The 21,660-nt window shown below is 41.1% G+C and overlaps 1 protein-coding gene across 2 annotated transcripts in view; it reads left to right on the top strand.

The window, feature by feature from the left end:
- The window catches only part of LOC115137278 (caM kinase-like vesicle-associated protein), a 75,276-nt gene extending 54,056 nt beyond the window's left edge, over nt 1-21,220 (top strand). The window contains exons 2-12 of one of the 2 annotated variants that reach the window (XM_029673506.2): nt 3,400-3,519; nt 6,927-7,034; nt 7,337-7,468; nt 8,575-8,649; nt 9,853-9,991; nt 12,946-13,066; nt 13,275-13,350; nt 14,540-14,676; nt 16,172-16,250; nt 16,572-16,659; nt 17,040-21,220. In XM_029673506.2, the coding sequence (XP_029529366.1) occupies nt 6,940-7,034; nt 7,337-7,468; nt 8,575-8,649; nt 9,853-9,991; nt 12,946-13,066; nt 13,275-13,350; nt 14,540-14,676; nt 16,172-16,250; nt 16,572-16,659; nt 17,040-17,450 (1,353 nt within the window). In that variant the 5' untranslated portion in view covers nt 3,400-3,519; nt 6,927-6,939 and the 3' untranslated portion in view covers nt 17,451-21,220. The remainder of the gene's footprint in view (nt 1-3,399; nt 3,520-6,926; nt 7,035-7,336; nt 7,469-8,574; nt 8,650-9,852; nt 9,992-12,945; nt 13,067-13,274; nt 13,351-14,539; nt 14,677-16,171; nt 16,251-16,571; nt 16,660-17,039) is intronic. The other variant, XM_029673515.2, reaches the window with a different exon arrangement.
- The last annotated feature ends 440 nt before the right edge of the window (nt 21,221-21,660 follow it).

Below are 21,660 nucleotides of genomic sequence, written 5' to 3'. Positions count from 1 at the left end.
TTTGGTTAAAATAAATTTGATTTCACTGAATTGGATGGGCAACTTTCATTTCATTTTGACATTGTGATAGGAATTAGAAGGTGTTTAAGAAACGCTTGCATTTTTTCTGTCTCCAGTAAGGTTGCAGGGAAGGTGGGCGAGGCCCCTACCTCATATAGTATACATGGCTAGAGAAATAGGCTCTGTAAAGTATGTACTACTGTGTGGAAAGATTGTACTTTATGGATATTGTCCACGATGTGTACCGTTGAAGTCCGTTAGAACTCTGTAATTGATTGTTTTGTTGCCATACTCTATTGCTAGCAGTGCACTTATTCAGGCCACAAGGATTATGACTAACACACAAAACATCTCAGGGAGCATAAAGAGCCATCCGGAAGATGTCGTAGATGTGAATCAGAAGATATGGTGCCCTTTTGGTTTACTTCTTTATGGCTAGATGCAGCATTTAATTTGTTTGCCAGGGGTGATCTTTGGCTGGGCCTGCATTGCCTCTGACAGCACTGACATTCAGCCCACACTTAACCAGCCAGCAAGCCAGCCAGCCTCTAGCCTGGTCCCCTCCCCTCTCCACCATCACACTCTCAAGCCTCACACTAAGAAAGCAACTCACTATTCTCTAACCTGTCTCCACAGTGGCAATTTTCCTGCAATTATCATGTTACTCGTTAATCTAAAAGGCCAATTCAAGAGAATACAGTAGGCTCTCTTCAATTTGCGCTAGACTCCACTGCACTTAATGCTTGATTGGTTATTTTCTGCCATCTTCATAGTATTTCAAGTTGCTAATACTGGAACAATCACATCAGTTTTGAAAATACTTTTCAAAGTCACTCACACCATCAGAGCATGTATTTCAATGTCATGTTTACAGGCTGACTACACGCGAGCATTGCAAAATACATTTAGAAATCTATATTATTAAATTATTGCACCCACACTGCTCGCGTACCAACGAGCATCTGCGTTGCCAAGGGCTAAAATAGAAGTCAGTTCTATTTGTGAGGCAAATCGCACTGCAAGTCCTACCTCTCCCATCTCCTCATTGGTTTATAGAAGCAGGCACCCACGTGCCATCTCCTCATTGGTTATACCCACGTGGGTGACTGAAAGACAAACGAGGTCAGTGGCGGTAATGCGCCTAATTTATGAAAGTTGCCAATCGCAATATAAAGTCAAGAGAAGAAAAATCCAAAAAGGAGAGATGACTAGGAAAGATTCGGTTGACCATTCTATGTGTGGATTAATTGTCGGAGCAGAGAACCTTTCAGGTAAATTTCAGGTAAAATAACAACTCAATGTTTATATCCCAGGACAAATTAGCTAGCAACAGCAAGCTAGCTAAATAAGGACAAATTAGCTAGCAAGTGGATGCTAGCTAGCTAAATTGCCATAAATGTTTAATGCTTTTCGACCTGTCCCCAAATTAATGTAATTGGTTCAGAGTTTGTTTTGATTTTTTAACCTGCATGTCGTGATCGAGTTTGGTGTAGGGGACAAAATAAATGTATGCACGATGGCGCGCACGCGTGCAGCCGGTTTGGGTTCCATGTTAGGTTGAAGTGGAGAAATAACATGTCCTCATAGCCTATTTTCGGTGACCCTCTCTCTCATCAGAGTGCGAGACAGTAAATGGCAAATATTAGAACATCAGCGACCTTCTGACACCAGTCTTTCTTTAGTCCATACGGTTGTTGTCCTGCCCCTCCATATTGACTGTCTCATAGTCACTCAATTCCAGGGATGGAAAGCAATATCTGAGTCGTCCTGACCCTACAGCAATCCCCAGGGTTTAGGACGGATGAAAAAAATGAATGTCAAGAATGTTCGTCTTAGAATGGTGGGAATGTGTTGCAAGAAAGAGGGAGGAAAGAGAGAGGGAGAGCACAGACAACACTGCACCACTTTCACACACTTTGTCCATTGCATGAGAGAAAAAGGAAAGGAAAGGAAAGGGGGATACCAAGTCAGCATTCAACTGAGTGCCTTCAACTGAAATGTGTCTTCCGCATTGAACCCAACCCCTCTGAATCAGAGAGGTGTTGGGGGCTGCCTTAATCGACATCCACGTCTTCGGCGCCCAGGGAACAGTGGAGAGCTAGAGAAAGAGAGAAAAAAGTAGATAACAAAGGTATATTTCACTCAACATGTACTGCACTGATACAAATGACCGATGATTGGTTGAAAGAAAATTATATTAGGAAGATTGTGGGAGCTGTACTGTTAGATTTCAGTGCAGCCTTTGATATTATTGACCATAACCTGTTGTTGAAAAAAAGTGGCATTTCAACCTCTGCCATATCCTGGATTCAGAGCTATCTATCTAATAGTACTCAACGAGTTTTCTTTAATGGAAGCTTTTCTAGTGTCAAACATGTAAAGTGTGGTGTACCGCAGGGTAGCTCTCTAGGCCCTCTACTCTTTTCTATTTTTACCAATGACCTGCCACTTGCATTAAACAAAGCATATGTGTCCATGTTTGCGGATGATTCAACCATATACGCATCAGCAACCACAGCTAATGAAGTAACTGAAACCCTTAACAAAGAGTTGTCTGTTTTGGAATGGGTGGCCAGTAATAAACTGGTCCTGAACATCTTTAAAACTAAAGGCATTGTATTCGGTACAAATCATTCCTTAAGTTCTAGACCTCAGCTCAATCTGGTAATGAATGGTGTGGCTGTTGAACAAGTTGAGGAGACTAAATGACTTGGCGTTACCTTAGATTGTAAACTGTCATGGTCTAAACATATAGATTCAATGGTTGTGAAGTTTGGGAGAGGTCTGTCCGTAATAAAGAGATGCTCTGCTTTTTTTGACACCACACTCCAAAAAGCAAGTTCTGCCGGCTCTAGTTTAGTCTAATCTTGATTATCATCCAGTCGTGTGGTCCAGTGCTACAAGGAAAGACCTAGTTAAGCTGCAGCTGGCCCAGAACAGAGCAGCACGTCTTGCTCTTCATTGTAATCAGAGGGATGATATAAATACTATGCATGCCAGTCTCTCTTGGATAAGAGTTGAGGAGACACTGACTGCATCACTTCTTTTTATAAGAAACATTATGTCGGGTTTCATGTTTTGTGTGAACCCCAGGAAGAGTAGCTGCTGCTTTTGCAGCAGAAAGGCTGTTCTCTCCTGTAAGTAAAGTTTACCTACCCAGACAGATACCATTTGTCTGGGTTGTAAAGCAATCCCTTACTGCAGTACCGTGTGTTAAACTTAATTCAGCTTTATCCCGAAACATGAAGTAAGAGCGTTTCACATCGATTTCAATAGGCAGGAGAAAAATTCTAATTTGCTCATCACCTTGCCTCATTGGAAAAGGCATGCTGTTTCTAACAACCCTTGCTCTTTAACGTTATCAATTTTCCTTCCCATAATTCTTTGCTGTGTCTGCAGAAAAACATCAGAGATATAGAAAGCCCCCCTTGCAGGGCTGCTGTCTGGGTGAGGGTCACACTGCAGAGTGCTGTAAAGTGTCTCACGCAATCGATCGCTTCTCCCCGTTGGAAGATTAAGGTAGGAACACAGGAAGATAATGCTGATAATGCTGATGGTGGTCAATCCAAATGTGCTATTACATTGCGTCATTGCATATTTCATACCTCTGCTTTGTGCCTCTGGCTTCTACGTGAATTAATCAATATAAAAAGGAAGCAGCTTTGGGTGCTTTAGGTTCATTCTTAGCCTTTTTTCAGAGATTCTAAGAATAAGTACTATGTATTTCTTTCTCTAATGGAAATAGTTTTGCGTTTGCAGTTAGATATCAAAGAAAGAATACTCTCTGTGAACCTGTGTGTTGAGTGACTGAGAGTAAAAATCTTATCTGAAATCACTTCCATTTGTATTATTCATGTTTGATTAGATGTGTTACTTTAATGGACCTGAATTTGACCTTGGCCAATCCAATAGAACTAATCAGAGCTATAAAAAAGAGAACCGTAACAGACAGGCTTTTATTTAATCTCTCTCTTCTTTCTCTCTCTCTCTGTCTGTCTGTCTCATTCTTTCTCTATAATTTTCTCTGTCTCTGGCTGTTATTGCCACTTGGGGAATGAACATGTTCCTTTTATTGTCTTGTATGTGCATTAGTAGAATATATTTTTTCCTGATGCATTTGTTTAATGGCGTGGCCTGCCAGACCAGTTCTGCTCTCATTTAAATTATGCTCCTGCAGGAGTCTCTTTCTCTAACGGAGTGAGAGATTGAGCTGAGAAAGGTCAACGCTTTGCCTCACCTGCACTACACAACACAGGCTCTCTCCTCAAATGAAAAACATATCTCAGAGAGAGCACCGTTTCCTCTCTGCATTTCAGATGTCTCTGATGGACTTTCCAGTCAGTTCACAGGGTTCTTTTGAACAGATTGCCCTCACTTGGCTGCTCTCTCTCTCTCTCTCTCTCTCTCTCTCTCTCTCTCTCTCTCTCTCTCTCTCTCTCTCTCGCTCTCTCTGATTTCCTCCATCCAATTTATTCTCACAGACAATAATTGATTCAGTAATAGCTCATAGTCAGCTATTGTGTGTGCATAGAGATATTCACTCCTGGTGTGCCATACAACCATGTCAGACAGATCAGGGAAATATAGGGATAGATTATCCAAGGTAATTGTATTCAAATTTTCCCTATTCAAAGGTATGAGATGTTATCTATTGGGCCTTCTAACATCGAACACAATGTAATATGTTTCAGACAATGGGAGATACTATAAATAGAGCTATTAAGTCATTCACTTATCCAGATTCTCTCCAAACTGACCACTTCATAGCTGGGATGACTGCAGAGGCTGCGGAGAAGAGTCACATTGGTCGAAAAGTTGCTGCATTGGAACTATGTCAAAATGTGTCCATACACTCCTTTCTTTTCATGACTGCATACTGTAGGATCACTATTAGAGGAAAGAATGAACGTCCCATTATTGCAGACTCTTAAAACAACTAAACTCAGCAAAAAAAATAAATGTCCTCTCACTGTCAACTGCGTTTATTTTCAGAAAATTTAACATGTGTAAATATTTGTATGAACATAACAAGATTCAACAACTGAGACATCAGTTGGCCCCTGCCCTCACCCTCCAATCCAACAGGTCCCAGACGTGCTCAATGGGATTGAGATCCGGGCTCTTCGCTGGCCATGGCAGAACACTGACATTCCTGTCTTACAGGAAATCACGCACAGAACGAGCAGTATGGCTTGTGGCATTGTCATGCTGGAGGTTTATGTCAGGATGAGTCTGCAGGAAGGTATCACATGAGGGAGGAGGATGTCTTCCCTGTAGCGCATAGCATTAAGATTGCCTGCAATGACAACAAGCTCAGTTCGATGATGCTGTGACACACTGCCCCAGACCATGACAGAACATCCACCTCCAAATCGATCCCGCTCCAGAGTACAGGCCTCGGTGTAACTCTCATTCCTTCGACGATAAACGCGAATCCGACCATCACCCCTGGTGAGACAAAACCGTGACTCATCAGTGAAGAGCACTTTTTGCCATTCCCGTCTGGTCCAGCTACGGTGGGTTTGTACCCAGCGACGTTATTGCTGGTGATGTCTGGTGAGGACCCGCCTTACAACAGGCCTACAAGTCCTCAGTCCAGCCTCTCTCAGCCTATTGCGGACAGTCTGAGCACTGATGGAGGGATTATGCGTTCTTGATGTAACTCGGGCAGTTGTTGTTGCCATCCTGTACCTGTCCCGCATGTGTGATGTCCGGATGTACCAATCCTCTGCATGTGTTGTTACACGTGGTCTGCCACTGCGAGGACGTTCAGCTGTCTGTCCTGTCTCCCTGTAGCGCTGTCTTAGGCGTCTCACAGTACAGACATTGCAATTTATTGCCCTGGCCACATCTGCAGTCCTCATGCCTCCTTGCAGCATGCCTAAGGCACGTTCACGCAGATGAGCAGGGACCCTGGGCATCTTTCTTTTGGTGTTTTTCAGAGTCAGAAGAATGGCCTCTTTAGTTTCAAACTGTGACCTTAATTGCCTGCTGTCTGTAAGCTGTTAGTGTCTTAACGACCGTTCCACAGGTGCATGTTCATTAATTGTTTGTGGTTCATTGAACAAGCATGAGAAACAGTGTTTAAACCCTTTACAATGAAGATCTGGTAAGTTATTTGGATTTTTACGAATTATCTTTGAAAGAGGGTTCTGAAAAAGTTATGTTACCATCTGGTCTTTAGACTCTATGGTCCTGTCTTTCAGAAAGTATACAAACTACCCAACAAACATAAAAATAACATGCCAATTAAGCTTGCCATAAAATCTTGATTCTCAGCAGTAAACTTAGTTAGGTTTTCTTCAGTTTCACTCAGTGTGGTTAGAGAGAGAGAAAAGCAGCACTGAAATTAGATCCGTAAGTGTGATGCGGAGCTCATAAAGTGCTTTAATTTGTGTTTTCGGATGCTCTGCTCATAATCGCTCGCTCCTCTTTCCTAATTGGAAATGCTTCACTTGTTGCTGTGGCACACTGGCAGCCTCGCTGAGTGAGCACAATTGCATTAGTGTTTCTCTTCTCCTGCTCTGCCTCCATTAGCATCCGGATCCCCTGTTCAGACTGCTCAAAAGAACCCTGGTGCTGACTGACACTGTTGCATGCTGTAAATGAGATCTGTTTTTAAAGTTAAGTCCCCTAGCAGCTCCTCACATCACGCTCTGCAGCCCATCAAAGGGGTGTTTGTTAATACAGGATTATCAAAGGCTTGTTACGGTAGTCAAGTGAAACAATCGGCTCAAAAGTGATAGCATCAGCTGGCGTTGGCTGTTTATCAGTCCCTTTACTCTGGAAAGACTTTCTCGCCACCAGTGCAGTGCAATGTTTCATTATTGAGGGATTCTGTTTGATGTGGTGTGTAATAATGTACACTAATGGCTAATAGTGTGTGACATTACATGATACCAGGTCGTTCTCTCGCTCTCCCTCAGGGCAGGATTGGCCATGCCATTTGGCTGTTTGACGCTCGGGGAAAAGAAGGATTACAACAATCCCTCAGAGGTGACAGATAAATATGACCTGGGACAGATTGTTAAATCGTAAGTATGCTCTTAGTAGTCCACCTGTCTGAACAAACAGGAAATACAGTTAACACAATATCAGCCCTCTAGCCTGTGTTTTTCTTTGTCCAATATGGAACCAGATAATTAGAAAATGAGCTCACTTTTTAAAAAAAGACTTAAATACAGACAAATGCTTTATTCAAGTCCACCTAGGGATGCTGTTACCATGGCCAATAATGATTCAATTGTAATCAAGGGCTTTACAAAATTAATTTAGAAATCCATTAACTGTACTGTTGATCTTTATAAATGTGTGGGTTTGTGCATTTCCTTTTCAGAGAGGAGTTCTGTGAGATCTTCAGGGCCAAGGACAAAAATACACTGAAAATGTTTACTTGTAAAAAGTTCCTGAAAAAGGATGGAAGGAAAGTTCGGAAGGCTGCAAAAAACGAGATCCTTATTTTAAAGATGTGAGTTTTTGTTATGAACTTTAAACTCTGCTTTCTGTCATTTTGCATCTGCGTTCACAAAACTATTCTCTGTAAATGCTTTTTGTTTCATACGAGATGGTGTATTATTCTAGTGGCCTATGTGAATTTGCAGACATCCATTAGAGCGAATAACAAAGAAAACAAAATATGTCTGCAGCATTTTTGATGAAAAAGTAAAGCTAACTACATTCCACTGAATGATCACACTGGGTAGCAATATTTACTCCAACTTTGTTAATCCTCAAATATTCTTCTCACATTAGGCTTCTTATTCATCATCAGGTTGTGGCAGACTCCCTTTCATTGCCTCCCTCTCTAGTAAAAATTAGCATAACCTGAGTCTTATCAAACAATTTGTTGCAGGCAGTAGGGAACTCAAAGAATACAGATGAAAAAGCCAATGCACTTAATAGAAGATGAAAGTGTCATTTCTTGAAGGGTTATCTAATACGTGGAGTCTTTTCTCCCGATACACAAAAGCATGACCTTCATAGGGCTCGCTATTTCAATTGGTTTCTTCAAGCTCTGGAACTGAAGGATTTGATCAATCTTCTTGTGGTTGGCGGCCATTACTTTCAGTGACTGGAAAAGATACCATTCCATCAGTCCAATCCCCTGAAGCACCATTGAAAGCCAGCAGCACACAGACTACATACGGCCAATTGTTTCCATGTTGTCTAACACATTATGTGAAGTGTTAAACTCTTCATTGCTCTTAGCCTCGCTGACAAAACTCACCATGAAGTTTCTTAGCCGGTGCAGTCGTTATCGTGGTCACGGTCAAACATGCCATACTGTTCTGCCGCGTGGTCGTGATTGCACATAAATGCCCTAATCAATTCAGATGTTTAAGCATGCAGATCTCAGTCCTTTTTTAATTAAATTGATTATGTTTATTGCTGCATTTTCTTTCCTGCACATGGTTGCTGTTCCTCTTTGCATGGTTGACTGTTATTGTGTTTTATTCATGAGCATTATTATACCGTAATACCGTACTGTGTATCTCAATGAAGGCACTCCCATTTCTCTCCATCTGTACACTCCTTCTAACTCTCCTCTCTCCCCCTGTGGCCTGCTCTCTCCAGGGTGAAGCACCCCAATATTCTTCAGCTGGTGGATTTCTATAAGACCAGAAAAGAGTACTTCCTCTTTCTTGAACTGTGAGTTGAGTCATCTGATTGGTTGAGATTGCGCCCCTGTTTTTGTGGCAGCAGGGGTCTATGTGTTGATTATGCACTTATAGGGAATGAGCTGTGGTAGCCTAAGGCCCTGTAAATATGAGCACAGCTCTGAACTACCCTTCTGCAGCCTTCATTTGGTATTCAGATATGATTCATTTCTGCATGCTCCATTTTTTTCATTAGTCTGTGTTCTTGGGGATTTGACACATTACCATAGAAACATTAAATGTGACATGCTCTATCATAATCAGTCGTAAGTCGTGCTAGTGCATTAGCATAAAACTTGCACATTTCATAAAAAATATTGGCATGGCCTGTTGTTGGATTAAAACAGAATTCAATAGAACATGTTTTCGAGCTAACCCAATTAATTTGAATGTCGAAATCATAGTTTCAGTACACTTTGAAAGCCTCAGAGGAGAAGAAGATCCACCTTTCAAAATGAGTCAATGGCTAGCTAACAGACAACTGACAAGCTAGCTGACTAGCTGTTTAGCTGGCAAATACAACCACAAACTCATTTTTAAACATATTATCTAGCTAGTAATACACTATCTTGTCAAACTGTTAAATGAGTAGCAAACCAGCTACAAGTGATGCCAAATAATATGTTTTATACAGTGGGACTTGCATTGTGATGTGCAGATTGCAATTGGAAAACCAACAACAAACTTTGGGGGTGATTTTCTCTAAACAGCTGATCTCTGTTGTAGCTATGCTGTGCTCAATTTGAACAGTTGGTACACAAGTTCTACATTGTTTTGAAGCTAATAATCTCCTCTTTCCAGCAGTGTATAAAACTCTAAATCTGTTTTGGGGTCTATATGACTGATTCACAAAATATATGGTACTCATATCCTCCATGATTGCATTGATTTGTGGGTCTTTTATTCTGATAATGAGGTAAACCATCAGAAATCATCACATTAAGCATGTTTGGTGACTCTGTAATTTTGTCAAATGTTGATGTCTTCGCCCTTGGCAAGGTGTCATTTCTATGGTAATTGCATAGTAATGCAAACATATTTTTCCCCAATGTGTCTCCGTGTCAGAGACATCAAATAAAGTTGTATTATTAAAAAGGATCTGTGAATTATTTGAACCAGAGACAGTCAGGCTGAAAGCATCTACTGTAGGTCAGCACCATGCTTCTGCTTCATGCCACTCACTTTCTCCCCACAGTGCTACTGGCAGAGAGGTATTTGATTGGATCCTGGACCAGGGCTACTATTCAGAGCGCGACACCAGTAATGTGGTCCGTCAGGTGTTGGAGGCCGTGGCCTATCTTCACTCCCTGCACATTGTCCACAGGAACCTCAAGGTACTAAGCCCACTGCTTATTTTAAACACCACTGGTTCTTTTAAATACATTTTTGACTTTTTTAATTGGGTTGAAGTATATATATATATATATATATAATAAAAATCCTGGACTGAGTAGGTGTGGCCAAACTTTTGACTGGCACTGTATATATATATAGTCACCCTTTGCCTTGATGACAGCTTTTACATTCTTGGCATTCTCTGGAATGCATTTCAATTATTAACAGGTGTGCCTTGTTAAAATAGAATTTGTGGAATTTCTTTCCTTCTTAATGCGTTTGAGCCAATCAGTTGTATTGTGACAAGGTAGGGGTGGTATACAGAATATAGCCCTATTTGGTAAAATACCAAGTTCATATTATGGCAAGAACAGCTCAAATAAGCAATAAGCAGTCAGTCAATCCAGGAAAATTTCAAGAAATTTGAAAGTTTTTTCAATTGCAGCCACAAAAACCATCAAGCACTATGATGAAACTGGCTCTCATGAGGACCACCACAGGAAAGGAAGACACAGAGTTACCTCTGCTGCAGAGGATAAGTTCATTAGAGTTACCAGCCTCAGAAATCGGCAATTAACTGCACCTCAGATTGCAGCCCAAATAAATGCAACCAGGCTCGGTGTCAGGACAGGCAGAGGTTTGTAAACAGGTCAGAGTCAGACAGGTACAGAAGGGCAGGCAGGCTCGGTGTCAGGGCAGGCAGAATGGTCAGAACTGGGGAAACTAGGAAACAGAACTTGAGAAAGCAACGAGATGGGAAAACACTGTGGTAAGACCTGACAAGACAAGACGAACTGACAATAGACAAACAGAGAACACAGGTATACAATGCCTTGCAAATGTATTCATCCCCCTTGTCGTTTTTCCAATTTTGTTGCATTACAACTTGTAATTTAAATGTATTTGGATTTTTTGTAATGGACATACACAAAATAGTCTAAATTGGTGAAGTGAAATTTAAAAAATAACTTAAAATCTTAAAAATACAAAATGGAAAAGTGGTGCGTGTATATGTATTCAACCCCTTTGCTACGAAGCCCCTAAATAAGATCTGGTGCAACCAATTACCTTCAGAAGTCACCTAATTAGTTCAACCAAGTCCACCTGTGTGCAATTTAAGTCTCACATGATCTCAGTATATCTATACCTGTTCTGAAAGGCCCCAGAGTCTGCAACACCACTAAGCAAGGGGCACCATGAAGACCAAGGAGCTCTCCAAACAGTCCAGGGACAAAGTTGTGGAGAAATACAGATCAGGGTTGGTTATAAAAAAATATAAAAAACTTTGAAAATCCCATGGAGCACCATTAAAAATGTTAAGAATATGGCACCACAACAAACCTTCCAAGAGAGGGACACCCACCAAAACCCATGGACCAGGCAAGGAGGGCATTAATCAAGAGAGGCAACAAAGAGACCAAAAATAGCCCTGAAGGAGCTGAAAAGCTCCACAGTGGAGATTGGAGTATCTGTCCATAGGACCACCTTAAGCTGTACACTCCACAGAGCTGGGCTTTACAGAAGAGTGGCCAGAAAAATCCATTGCTTAAAGAAAGGCATGTGGGAGACTCCCCAAACATATGGAAGAAGGTACTCTGGTCAGATGAGACTAAAATGTAACTTTTTGGCCATCAAGGAAAACGCTATGTCTGGCGCAAACCCAACCCCTCTCATCACCCTGAGAACACCATGTTTTTCATCGGCAGGGACTGGGAAACTGGTAAGAATTGAAGGAATGATGGATGGCGCTAAATACAGGGAAATTCTTGAGGGAAACCTGTTTCAGTCTTCCAGAGATTTGAGACTGGGACGGAGGTTCACTTTCCAGCAGGACAATGACCATAAGCATACTGCTAAAGCAACACTCTAGTGGTTTAAGGGGAATTCCAGGTTGTAAGGCAACAAAATAGGAAAAATACCAAGGGGGTGAATATTTTTGCAAGCCACTGTAAATACACTGTGGATAATCAGGAAGATGGGCTACACCTGGAGGGGGGTGGAGACAAACACAAAGACAGGTGAAACGGATCAGGATTAGACAGAATCAGACCTTCATAGTGGAATTGCTGCAAAGAAACCCCTACTAAAGGACACCAATAATAAGAAGAGACTTGCTTGGGGCAGAAAACATGAGCAATGGACATTAGACAGGTGGAAATATGTCCTTTGGTCTGATGTGTCCAAATTTGAGATTTTTGGTTCCAACCGTTGTGTCTTTGTGAGACGCAGAGTAGGTGAACAGATGATCTCCGCATGTGTGGTTCCCACCGTGAAGTATGGAAGAGGAGGAGGTGTGATGGTGTGGGTGTACTTTGCTGGTGACACTGTCAGTGATTTATTTAGAATTCAAGGCAGACTTAACCTACATGGCTACCACAGCATTCTGCAGCGATATACCATCCCATCTGGTTTACACTTCGTGCGACTATCATTTATTTTTCAACAGGACAATGACTCAACACACCTCCAGACTGTGTAAGGGCTATTTGACCAAAAATGAGAATGTCAAATATAAAATATATTTTGATTTGTTTTACACATTTTTGGTTACTACATTTTTCCATATGTGTTATTTCATAGTTTTGATGTCTTCACTATTGTTATGCAATGTGGAAAATAGTAAAAATAAAGAAAAACCCTTGAATGAGCAGGTGTGTCCAAACTTTTGACTTGGACTGTGTTTTTAGGCAAACTTTTCTGAAAAGGCACATTTATAATGCAAATGTATTATGCAAATGTCCTTGATCAGATTGACACCACACTGGTCTTGCTTTGTTTGAACAAAGAAAATTGGACTGTCCTTTTTAGACACTTTTGTGATGCTAAAGTAAGAGTTTGACTGCGTCAATATTTAACAATTATGAAGTCTGCTCTAAGTCTGTGTAAGTTTTGAATGAGATTACTTTAGCAAAACTTGGGCAAACGTCGGCTATCGCCCTGTTCCTTTTCTCAGCTGGAGAATTTGGTGTACTTCAACCGCCTGAAGCACTCTAAAATAGTGATCAGTGACTTCCACCTGGCAAAGCTGGAGACCGGGCTCATCAAAGACCCCTGTGGAACCCCAGAGTACCTTGGTAAGGACCGGTCGAAGGAGCGGGGGAGGGATTAAGGTTAAGGTTAAGGGGGAGCACAGATTGCCTGGGAGAGGGAGCAGTGGGTATCTTCGAGAGTTGGTTTTGGGGAGCAGTTTATGGGAGCGCAGGAAAAAATATGAGAGCTATATTGTATTGTTTTGTTACTGATATAAAGAGATAATCTTTAACTGTGTTTGTGTCCCTGCAGCACCAGAAGTGGTTGGGAGACAGAGATACGGCAGGCCAGTGGACTGCTGGGCCCTGGGTGTCATCATGTACATACTGTGAGTGGTTTGATTATCAGCATAGGAAGCCATGGGCCCATATACAGCGGTTGCTCAATTAAAAGTTTTGAGATTACGCTGCAGGATTTAGAGGTAATTTGTGGTTTAGTACGGTACCCTGCGTCACTGCTTCATTGCTCCAGACCAGCACAAGGGGGAGTTAGAGCACTGATTATGCTTTTGGGTCTCAAGGCGCTAAACTGACAATGAATGGGTGACATAAACCAAATAGAAACTGATAATTGTGCACGACTTCAAAATTGAATTTCAATTAACTGAATGATGAAGATGAAGAAGATGATTGAATTTAGAACAATAGTGTAAGAATTGCTATTCCTCTGTGCTGCACATGCACACCCTGAAAAATACAATATTTTTTTTGCAACAGTATAAAACTTGTTACACTAAGGTTTTTATTCTAAGAGAAATTAAAATGTTCATTTATATCCCATGATATTCTTAAGATATATGTGTTGACTGAATATAAGCAAGTGATGTCTGCTAAATAATCAATTTGATGGCGCAGTCATATAGCCTCAGCACCTACATACATGTTATGCTCTTAGTACTGTAGCCTACTGTCACGTTGTACATCACCATATTTTCCGGTCCTTCCTAAGGGAAACCCTGAGGGGTTTTCTTGGAATAGAAACACCATAATATTAATCAAATTATTTAAGTTACATTTATTAAAATCAATCCCATATACTATGTTCTTACAAAAAAGGTTTTAAATTCTCTAGTACAGCCAATATTGAAGGCTATCAAATGCTTCTGAAAGATGCCCTCTGGTAGTCAAACTAGCACTATCTAGTATTAATGGTAACAATGGCTGACAATTAAATAATGTGCCATAGAATTCTGCAGTAGCCCGCAAGGTGTGCTGCAGTATGACGCAACTTTTAAAGGAAGAACCACTGTATACTACTGCAAGAGGGGTGGGTTGTTAGTGTACTCATAGGATGGGAGATTTGGAATTATACAGATGGACAACATGAATGGTGCCTGTACTTTACTGAAAGAGACCATCTTCACTCTACTCCACATGGTATGCTCAAAAGCAGTATGGATATCTTATTTATTTATAGGGTATTACCTACTGCAATACATCAAATCTTTACATGACATTTGTGCACATGGTATTACAATACAAGCTGATAAAGAGCTCCTTTTGTTTTGTGGCCCTCAGGCTTTCAGGCAACCCTCCTTTCTATGAGGAAACTGATGATGATGATTATGAAAACCACGACAAGAACCTGTTCAGGAAGATCTTGGCGGGGGACTATGAGTTTGATTCTCCGTACTGGGACGACATCTCAGAGTCAGGTACTTTTAAGATGAAGTAGAGACACAGGAGACTATAAACAACAGCTTACTGGGTAAATATAAATTCAAAAGGGAGGATTTTATCTGTTCACTTTTTCACATTCAAAAGCATATCCTGTTTGTTTTCTGATTCCATCAGGAGTATTACAGTTGAGGTCAGAAGTTTACATGCACCTTAGCCAAATACATTGAAATTCCTGACATTTAATCCTAGTAAAAATTCCCTGTCTTAGGTCAGTTAGGATCACCACTTTACTTAAAGAATGTGAAATGTCAAAATAATAGTTGAGAGAATGATTTATTTCAGCTTTTATTTCTTTCATCACATTCCCAGTGGGTCAGAAGTTTACATACACTCAATTAGTATTTGGTAGCATTGCCTTTAAAATGTTTAACTTGGGTCAAACATTTTGGGTAGCCTTCCAGAAGCTTCCCACAATAAGTTGGGTGAATTTTGGCCCATTCCTCCTGACAGAGCTGGAGTCAGGTAACTGAGTCAAGCACCCCCACAACATGATGCTGCCACCTCCGTGCTTCACGGTTGGGATTGTGTTCTTCAGCTTGCAAGCCTCCCCCTTTTTCCTCCAAACATAACGATGGTCATTATGGCCAAACAGTTCTATTTCTGTTTTATCAGACCAGAGGACATTTCTCCAAAATGTACGATCTTTGTGCCCATGTGCAGTTGCAAACCGTAGTCTGTTTATTTTATGGCGGTTTTGGAACAGTGGCTTCTTCCTTGCTGAGTGGCCTTTCAGGTTATGTCGATAGAGGACTCGTTTTACTGTGGATATAGGTACTTTTGTACCTGTTTCCTACAGCATCTTCACAAGGTCCTTTGCTGTTGTTCTGGGATTGATTTGCACTTTTCAAACCAAAGTACGTTCAAATCCTTCCTGAGTGGTATGATGGGTGCGTGGTCCCATGGTGTTATACTTGCGTACTATTGTTTGTACAGATGAACATGGTACCTTCTGGCATTTGGAAATTGCTCCCAAGGATGAACCAGATTTGTGGAGGTCTACATTTTTTTTCTGAGGTCTTGGCTGATTTCTTTTAATTTTCCCATGATGTCAAGCAAAGAGGCACTGCGTTTGAAGGTAGGCCTTGAAATACATCCACAGGTACACCTCTAATTGATTCAAATGATGCCAATTATCCTATCAGAAGCTTCTAAAGCCATGACATAATTTTCTGGAATTTTCCAAGCTGTTTAAAGGCACAGTTAACTTAGTGTATGTAAACTTCTGACCCACTGGAATTGTGATACAGTGAATTATAAGTTAAATAATCTGTCTGTAAACAATTGTTGGAAAAATTACTTGTGTCATGTAGTAGATGTCCTAACCGACTTGCCAAAACTATACTTTGTTAACATGAAGTTTGTGGAGCGGTTGAAAAAACGAGTTTTAATGACTCCAACCTAAGTGTATGTAAACTTCCGAGTTCAACTGTAACTGCTGTTTGTTGAGATATTGCTTTTATTGTGTTGCAGCAAAAGGCCTGGTCGCCCGTATGATGGAGGTAGACCAGGATCAGAGGCTGACTGCTCAGGAGGCCATCAACCATGAGTGGTATGGAAATACACATTAACACAGTAGCCTACTATAGGGATATACCACAAGGCCACAGTACTAAGGAGATATACCAGATGTGAAGTGAAAATGAACCCGATTTAATCTAGTTGATTGAGGAGTCCGTATGATGTGTCCGTGGTAAGTATGATGTGTCTGAGTGTTCTTATAAATACGTACATTTAAACAGGTTGCCGCTGATGTTGTTTTATTAGTATTACTCACCCCCATCTGCTGAGCTGTCACTTGTACTGTACATGTCAAGAGAAGATTACAAAGGCCCATTATAGTGAAGTTCCCTTTCCCCCTTTATCTCCTCAGGATCTCTGGAAATGCAGCCTCAAATAAGAATATTAAGGATAATGTCTGCGCACAGATAGAGAAGAACTTTGCTAAAGCTAAGTGGAAGGTAAAGCCTCTCTTTTTATCTGTTCCAGTTCTTCATCACTGAAGGAGAGATGGGAGGGAACTATTGTTACGACCCTGGGTTTATAAGCGCGGGTATCGACTCTGCCGCTCGAGCATGCTTTACCTTCACAGTCGATAGAGCGCTGGACTTCGGGCTAGATGGTCGAGGGTTTGAGGCCTGCTCCCTGCCTGTTTCATTACACTATCGATCACACATTTGCTATATATGTTTTATGGGCCTTGAGGATTTGAAATGGGATAAATGATTGGCGACAGTGCAAGTATGAGGCTTTAGACTTGGCTACATGTTCTGTAAAAGCTTTAAAATGTATAGTAACTAGGTGCCTTGACTTGAGTGTGTTCTGCGACTGCCTCCCACAGAAAGCGGTGCGGGTTACTACCATCATGAAGCGACTGAGAGCTCCAGAACAGAGTGCTGACTCGGGGGCAACCATCCCAGCAGTAGTAACCAGCTCTGCAGCAGGAGAACCCTCCCCAGCTCCAGCAGACCCCCAGGCTCTCAGTGACCCCTCTACAGTTACCGCTGCTGCAGCCCCCGAGGGGGAACCTGCTGCTGTCAAAGAGCCCCCTGCTGGCATGGAGGCCGTGGCGTGTGATGCCACTCCCCATGGTGCAGCAGAGGTCACAGCTCCACCCCTGGCCCCTGAGGAGGCCAGCCCAGTGGAGGCCCCAGTTGAAGCCCCGGAGGAGGTTGATCCGTTGTCACTGTGTAACGGAGAGTCCCCGACTCCCCTCCAACCAGCAACTGAAGTTGACGATGGGCAGGTTTAGACGGTGAACTCCCTCCTATGACCTCCTTCACTCCCAGCGATCGTCTTTCCTGCACACTAGCATGGTGACACTGACTTATCTCTCTCACTTGCAGCATGAGTAACATCTCAGAGCCTTTGTCCTATCTTTCCTGAGTGTTGAATTGATCTGGCTACATGTATTCTGTGTTTTTGAAACATCCCTCTGGCCTTACAGGGGCTTTTTGTGTCTAATGCAGCGCAGCTAACAGCTACATATTTTCCTCTGAACTCTCCCCTTTAAAGCATATGGAAATATGTAATTGTACCAAACCTGCTTTGGGAACATTTTTACCCAGTCCTACTCTCACAGTATTCCAATGCATTATCATGGCATACAATAAGGTAATGAACAGCTTGGCTTTGCTCTTGTAGTGTTGATTTTACACAATGATCTGTAGCATTCCTCCTTTACACCCCTCTCTACACATGGAAAGATCCTGTTTGATCTCTTTTTCGGGGGTGAACATTGCTCTCTTTGTTATTTGTTGTATACACTCATCAGTAGTTTTGTCTGTGCTGCAGCAGTTATGTTTACTGGGGGATGCAGCAGGCCCAGTGTAAGTGAAAGGCAGCATCCACAACATGCTGGGTTAAATGCGAAAGACATATTTCAGTTGAATGCATTCAGTTTACCAACTGACTAGGTATCCCCCAATCCCTTTCCCTCGCCAGCTTTCTGCTTAGGAAGGCACCACGTGGCTGTCAGTGTAAAGATTCTGTATATAGAGACCTTTGTAGAAGTAGTCAAAACGGCATGCATTCTTAACTTTTGCTGTTAATTTCAAAATTATAAGCACTTGGTGGAAAGAACGTGGTAATCCTGCTAACATTAAGGTCTTTCTGTTCGTTAGGCTCCAAGTGGAGGGCACTGTTGATGCTAATGTATTGTTCAAATAAACTTCTAACTATTCATATCATACATCAAGTGCCACTACTCTAAATGTACGATATATTAAATGAGTTGTGTTTGTTACACAGTAGTTTCTATGCATCTAGAATTCATTTTGTAGCTCATCTTTATGAATTTCACGGCAGGCCTCAGTCATAACATATCTTCATCTATCCTATGCGATTAGATCAACTTCTATAAAATGTCTTCTTTTTTTTTTCATTCCGTTTCTGGTTTAACAGTTCTTCTGGCTTATTTATTCTTATACATCCTAAAGTACGTAGATCCATTTGTAAATAAAATATAATTTAGCCTACAAGGATCAATCATGATATTCTTTTCACAGTTGTATAACATTAGATAGTGACTGTGTAAAGCACCACCTGTAAAAGCCATTTTTTCCCCCCCTCCAGCTTTTTTTTAACAAGTTGTTGTTGAAACAACAGGAAACAGAATAATTAAGAGCAATTGAGAGCAATTGTGTTAAAAACATCTTTCATATTTTTGCAAACATACTGTATGTATATGTTTATTTATCTATTTATTCATAGGTTTAATTATTCTCAAGATATTCATAACGATAACAAAAACATAATATTAGTCGGTCTTTGGTCCCTTTCAGTATAGTCAATAACGAGGTACTGCAAGAGTTCTCTGTAATCACCGTAAGTTGAGCAATATTCTACTTGCTGCCGAAACTGTGATTCTTCGCTTGGTGTCCTCTATAAACTGCATGTGTGTACCTGTAAGTTAAAAGCCTATAGACTTTGACAACAGTCAATACCCTGTCCAGACAGTTAGTCAAATAACACATGGCCAGTGTCAAACCAGGCGGAGCCTAGATCATATTAGTCATGCTTCTGACTTGGGTCCAATCTTTCTGTTTATAGTACCAGCCATCTGTGCAGAGGGTGGCTCCTTCCTTGATCCTGCAAGACAGTGATGTTACTGTGAGCAAACAGTAGCTATTATACACACTTTAATTATACAGTGTATTAATGTATTTGTTGTCAAGGGACTATGCTTCTGTGTTCACCTGCACGTTCTATGGAAGTATGTATTAAAGAAAAGTTTGAGCAATTATTTTCAATGAAAGGCAGGAAGTCAAATCAAATTTGCTACTTCAAAGTTATTGCTCCCCAGTCTATTGCTTATGCATGTCTCTGACACCTACGAGAACATATATACTGTATATATACATAACCAGTCAAAAGTTTGGACACACCTGCTCATTCAAGGGTTTTTCTTTATTTTTTACTATTTTCTACATTGTAGAATAATAGTGAAGACATCAAAACTATAAAATAACACATATGGAATCATGTAGTAACCAAAAAGTGTTAAACAAATCAAAATATATTTTATATTTGACATTCTTCAAAGAAGCCACCCTTTGCCTTGATGACAGCTTTGCACTCTCTTGGCATTCTCTCAACCAGCTTCACCTGGAATGCTTTTCCAACAGTCTTGAAGGAGTTCCCACATATGCTGAGCACTTCTTGGCTGCTTTTATTTCACTCTGCGGTCCAACTCATCCCAAACCATCTCAATTGGGTTGAGGTCCGGTGATTGTGGAGGCCAAGTCATCTGAGGCAGCACTCCATCACTTTCCTTCTTGGTCAAATAGGCTTTACACAGCCTGGAGGTGTTTTGGGTCATTGTCCTGTTGAAAAATAAATGATAGTCCCACCAAGCGCAAACCAGATGAGATGGTATATCGCTGCAGAATGCTGTGGTAACCATCCTGGTAAAGTGTTCCTTGAATTTTAAATAAATCACAGATGGTGTCACCAGCAAAGCAACTCCACACCATCACACCTCCTCTCCTCCGTGCTTCACAATGGGAACCACATATGCAGAGATCATCTGTTCACCTACTCTGCGCCTCACAAACCCACGACCATTGGAACCAAAAATCTCAAATTTGGACTCATCAGACCAAACAACAGATTTCCACTGGTCAGATGTCTATTGCTTGTGTTTCTTGGCCCAAGCAAGTCTCTTCTTCTTATTGGATTCCTTTATTAGTGGTTTCTTTGCAGCAGAGGTAACTTCGAGTCTTCCTTTCCTGTGGCGGTCCTCATGAAAGCCAGTGTCATTATAGCGGTTTATGGTTTTTGCGACTGCACTTTGTCTTAAAGTAATGATGGACTGTCATTTCTCTTTGTTTATTTGAGCTGTTCATGCCATAATATGGACTAAAATATGGATTTTACCAAATAGGGCTATCTTCTGTATACCACCCCTACCTTTTCACAACACAACTGATTGGCTCAAACGCATTAAAGAAAAAAATTCCAAAAAATTAACAAGGCACACCTGTTAATTGAAATGCATTCCAGGTGACTACCTCATGAAGCTGGTTGAGAGAATGCCAAGAGTGTGCAAAGCTGTCATCAAGATAAAGGGTGGCTACTTTGACTGGTACGGTGTGTGTGTGTATATATATATATATATATATATATATATATATACTGATTGATTGATATGCATATTCAAATACATTATTGAGATATAGCATTACACAATGTCTTCATTTTGCCAGAACATTTTGATTTCCATGAAAAGCTTAACAGCAATATTTAAAAACATGTGTGAGAATATACCATCCTCTTACTTATGACCGCAAATAAATACTGTTACACAATCTTAAGCAATGCTTTGTTTCAGTGCCACTGTATTTAGTATTCCATGTCTGTTCATTTCATTGCTCTTTCTGATGTACCTTTTATTTCTCAATTTAATGGTCATCTAGACCAGTGGTCACCTGTAGGTCCTGACTGTCTCTCATTTGTAGGCTCTGTACTGTACTCCTTGACTGAGTTCATGACTTTGATGGTAATAAAAGTATACTCATGGAATATGTGGTCACGAGTCCCTATGGCTCCCTCCGTTTTGAAAGATGTATAGTATTATATGTCTTTCTGAGACCAGGTTGCTTGTTGCTTCGTAACTACAGTACAAAGGAGAATAAAGGGGAGGATTTACGTGGATGGTTAGGTGAACTAACGACAAAGGTTAGGATAATTTATATGAAAGATTAAGTGAATATTAAATAAGGATTAGGGGAAGGGTTAGCTAACATGCTACAGTTGTACCTTACGCCACTCAAACAGGCAACCTTTAGATTGCTGGACGGTCGCAGATTACGCCCACCCATCCTCCCTACTTTTATTTCTGTCTAAAGTAACTAGACCATTAGTAGGTATCATACATCTTGGAGGTGCTCAGAAATACATAATGTATGTTACGTATGGCTTTGAGGCCAGGCTGCTATGTCTATCTCACTTATTCTTCTCAG

This window comes from Oncorhynchus nerka, linkage group LG2 (genome assembly GCF_034236695.1).
Source record: "Oncorhynchus nerka isolate Pitt River linkage group LG2, Oner_Uvic_2.0, whole genome shotgun sequence".
NCBI classification, from domain to species: Eukaryota; Metazoa; Chordata; class Actinopteri; order Salmoniformes; family Salmonidae; genus Oncorhynchus; species Oncorhynchus nerka.
Note: the sequence above shows the minus strand (reverse complement) of the source record. Positions and strands in the feature narration are given on the sequence as shown.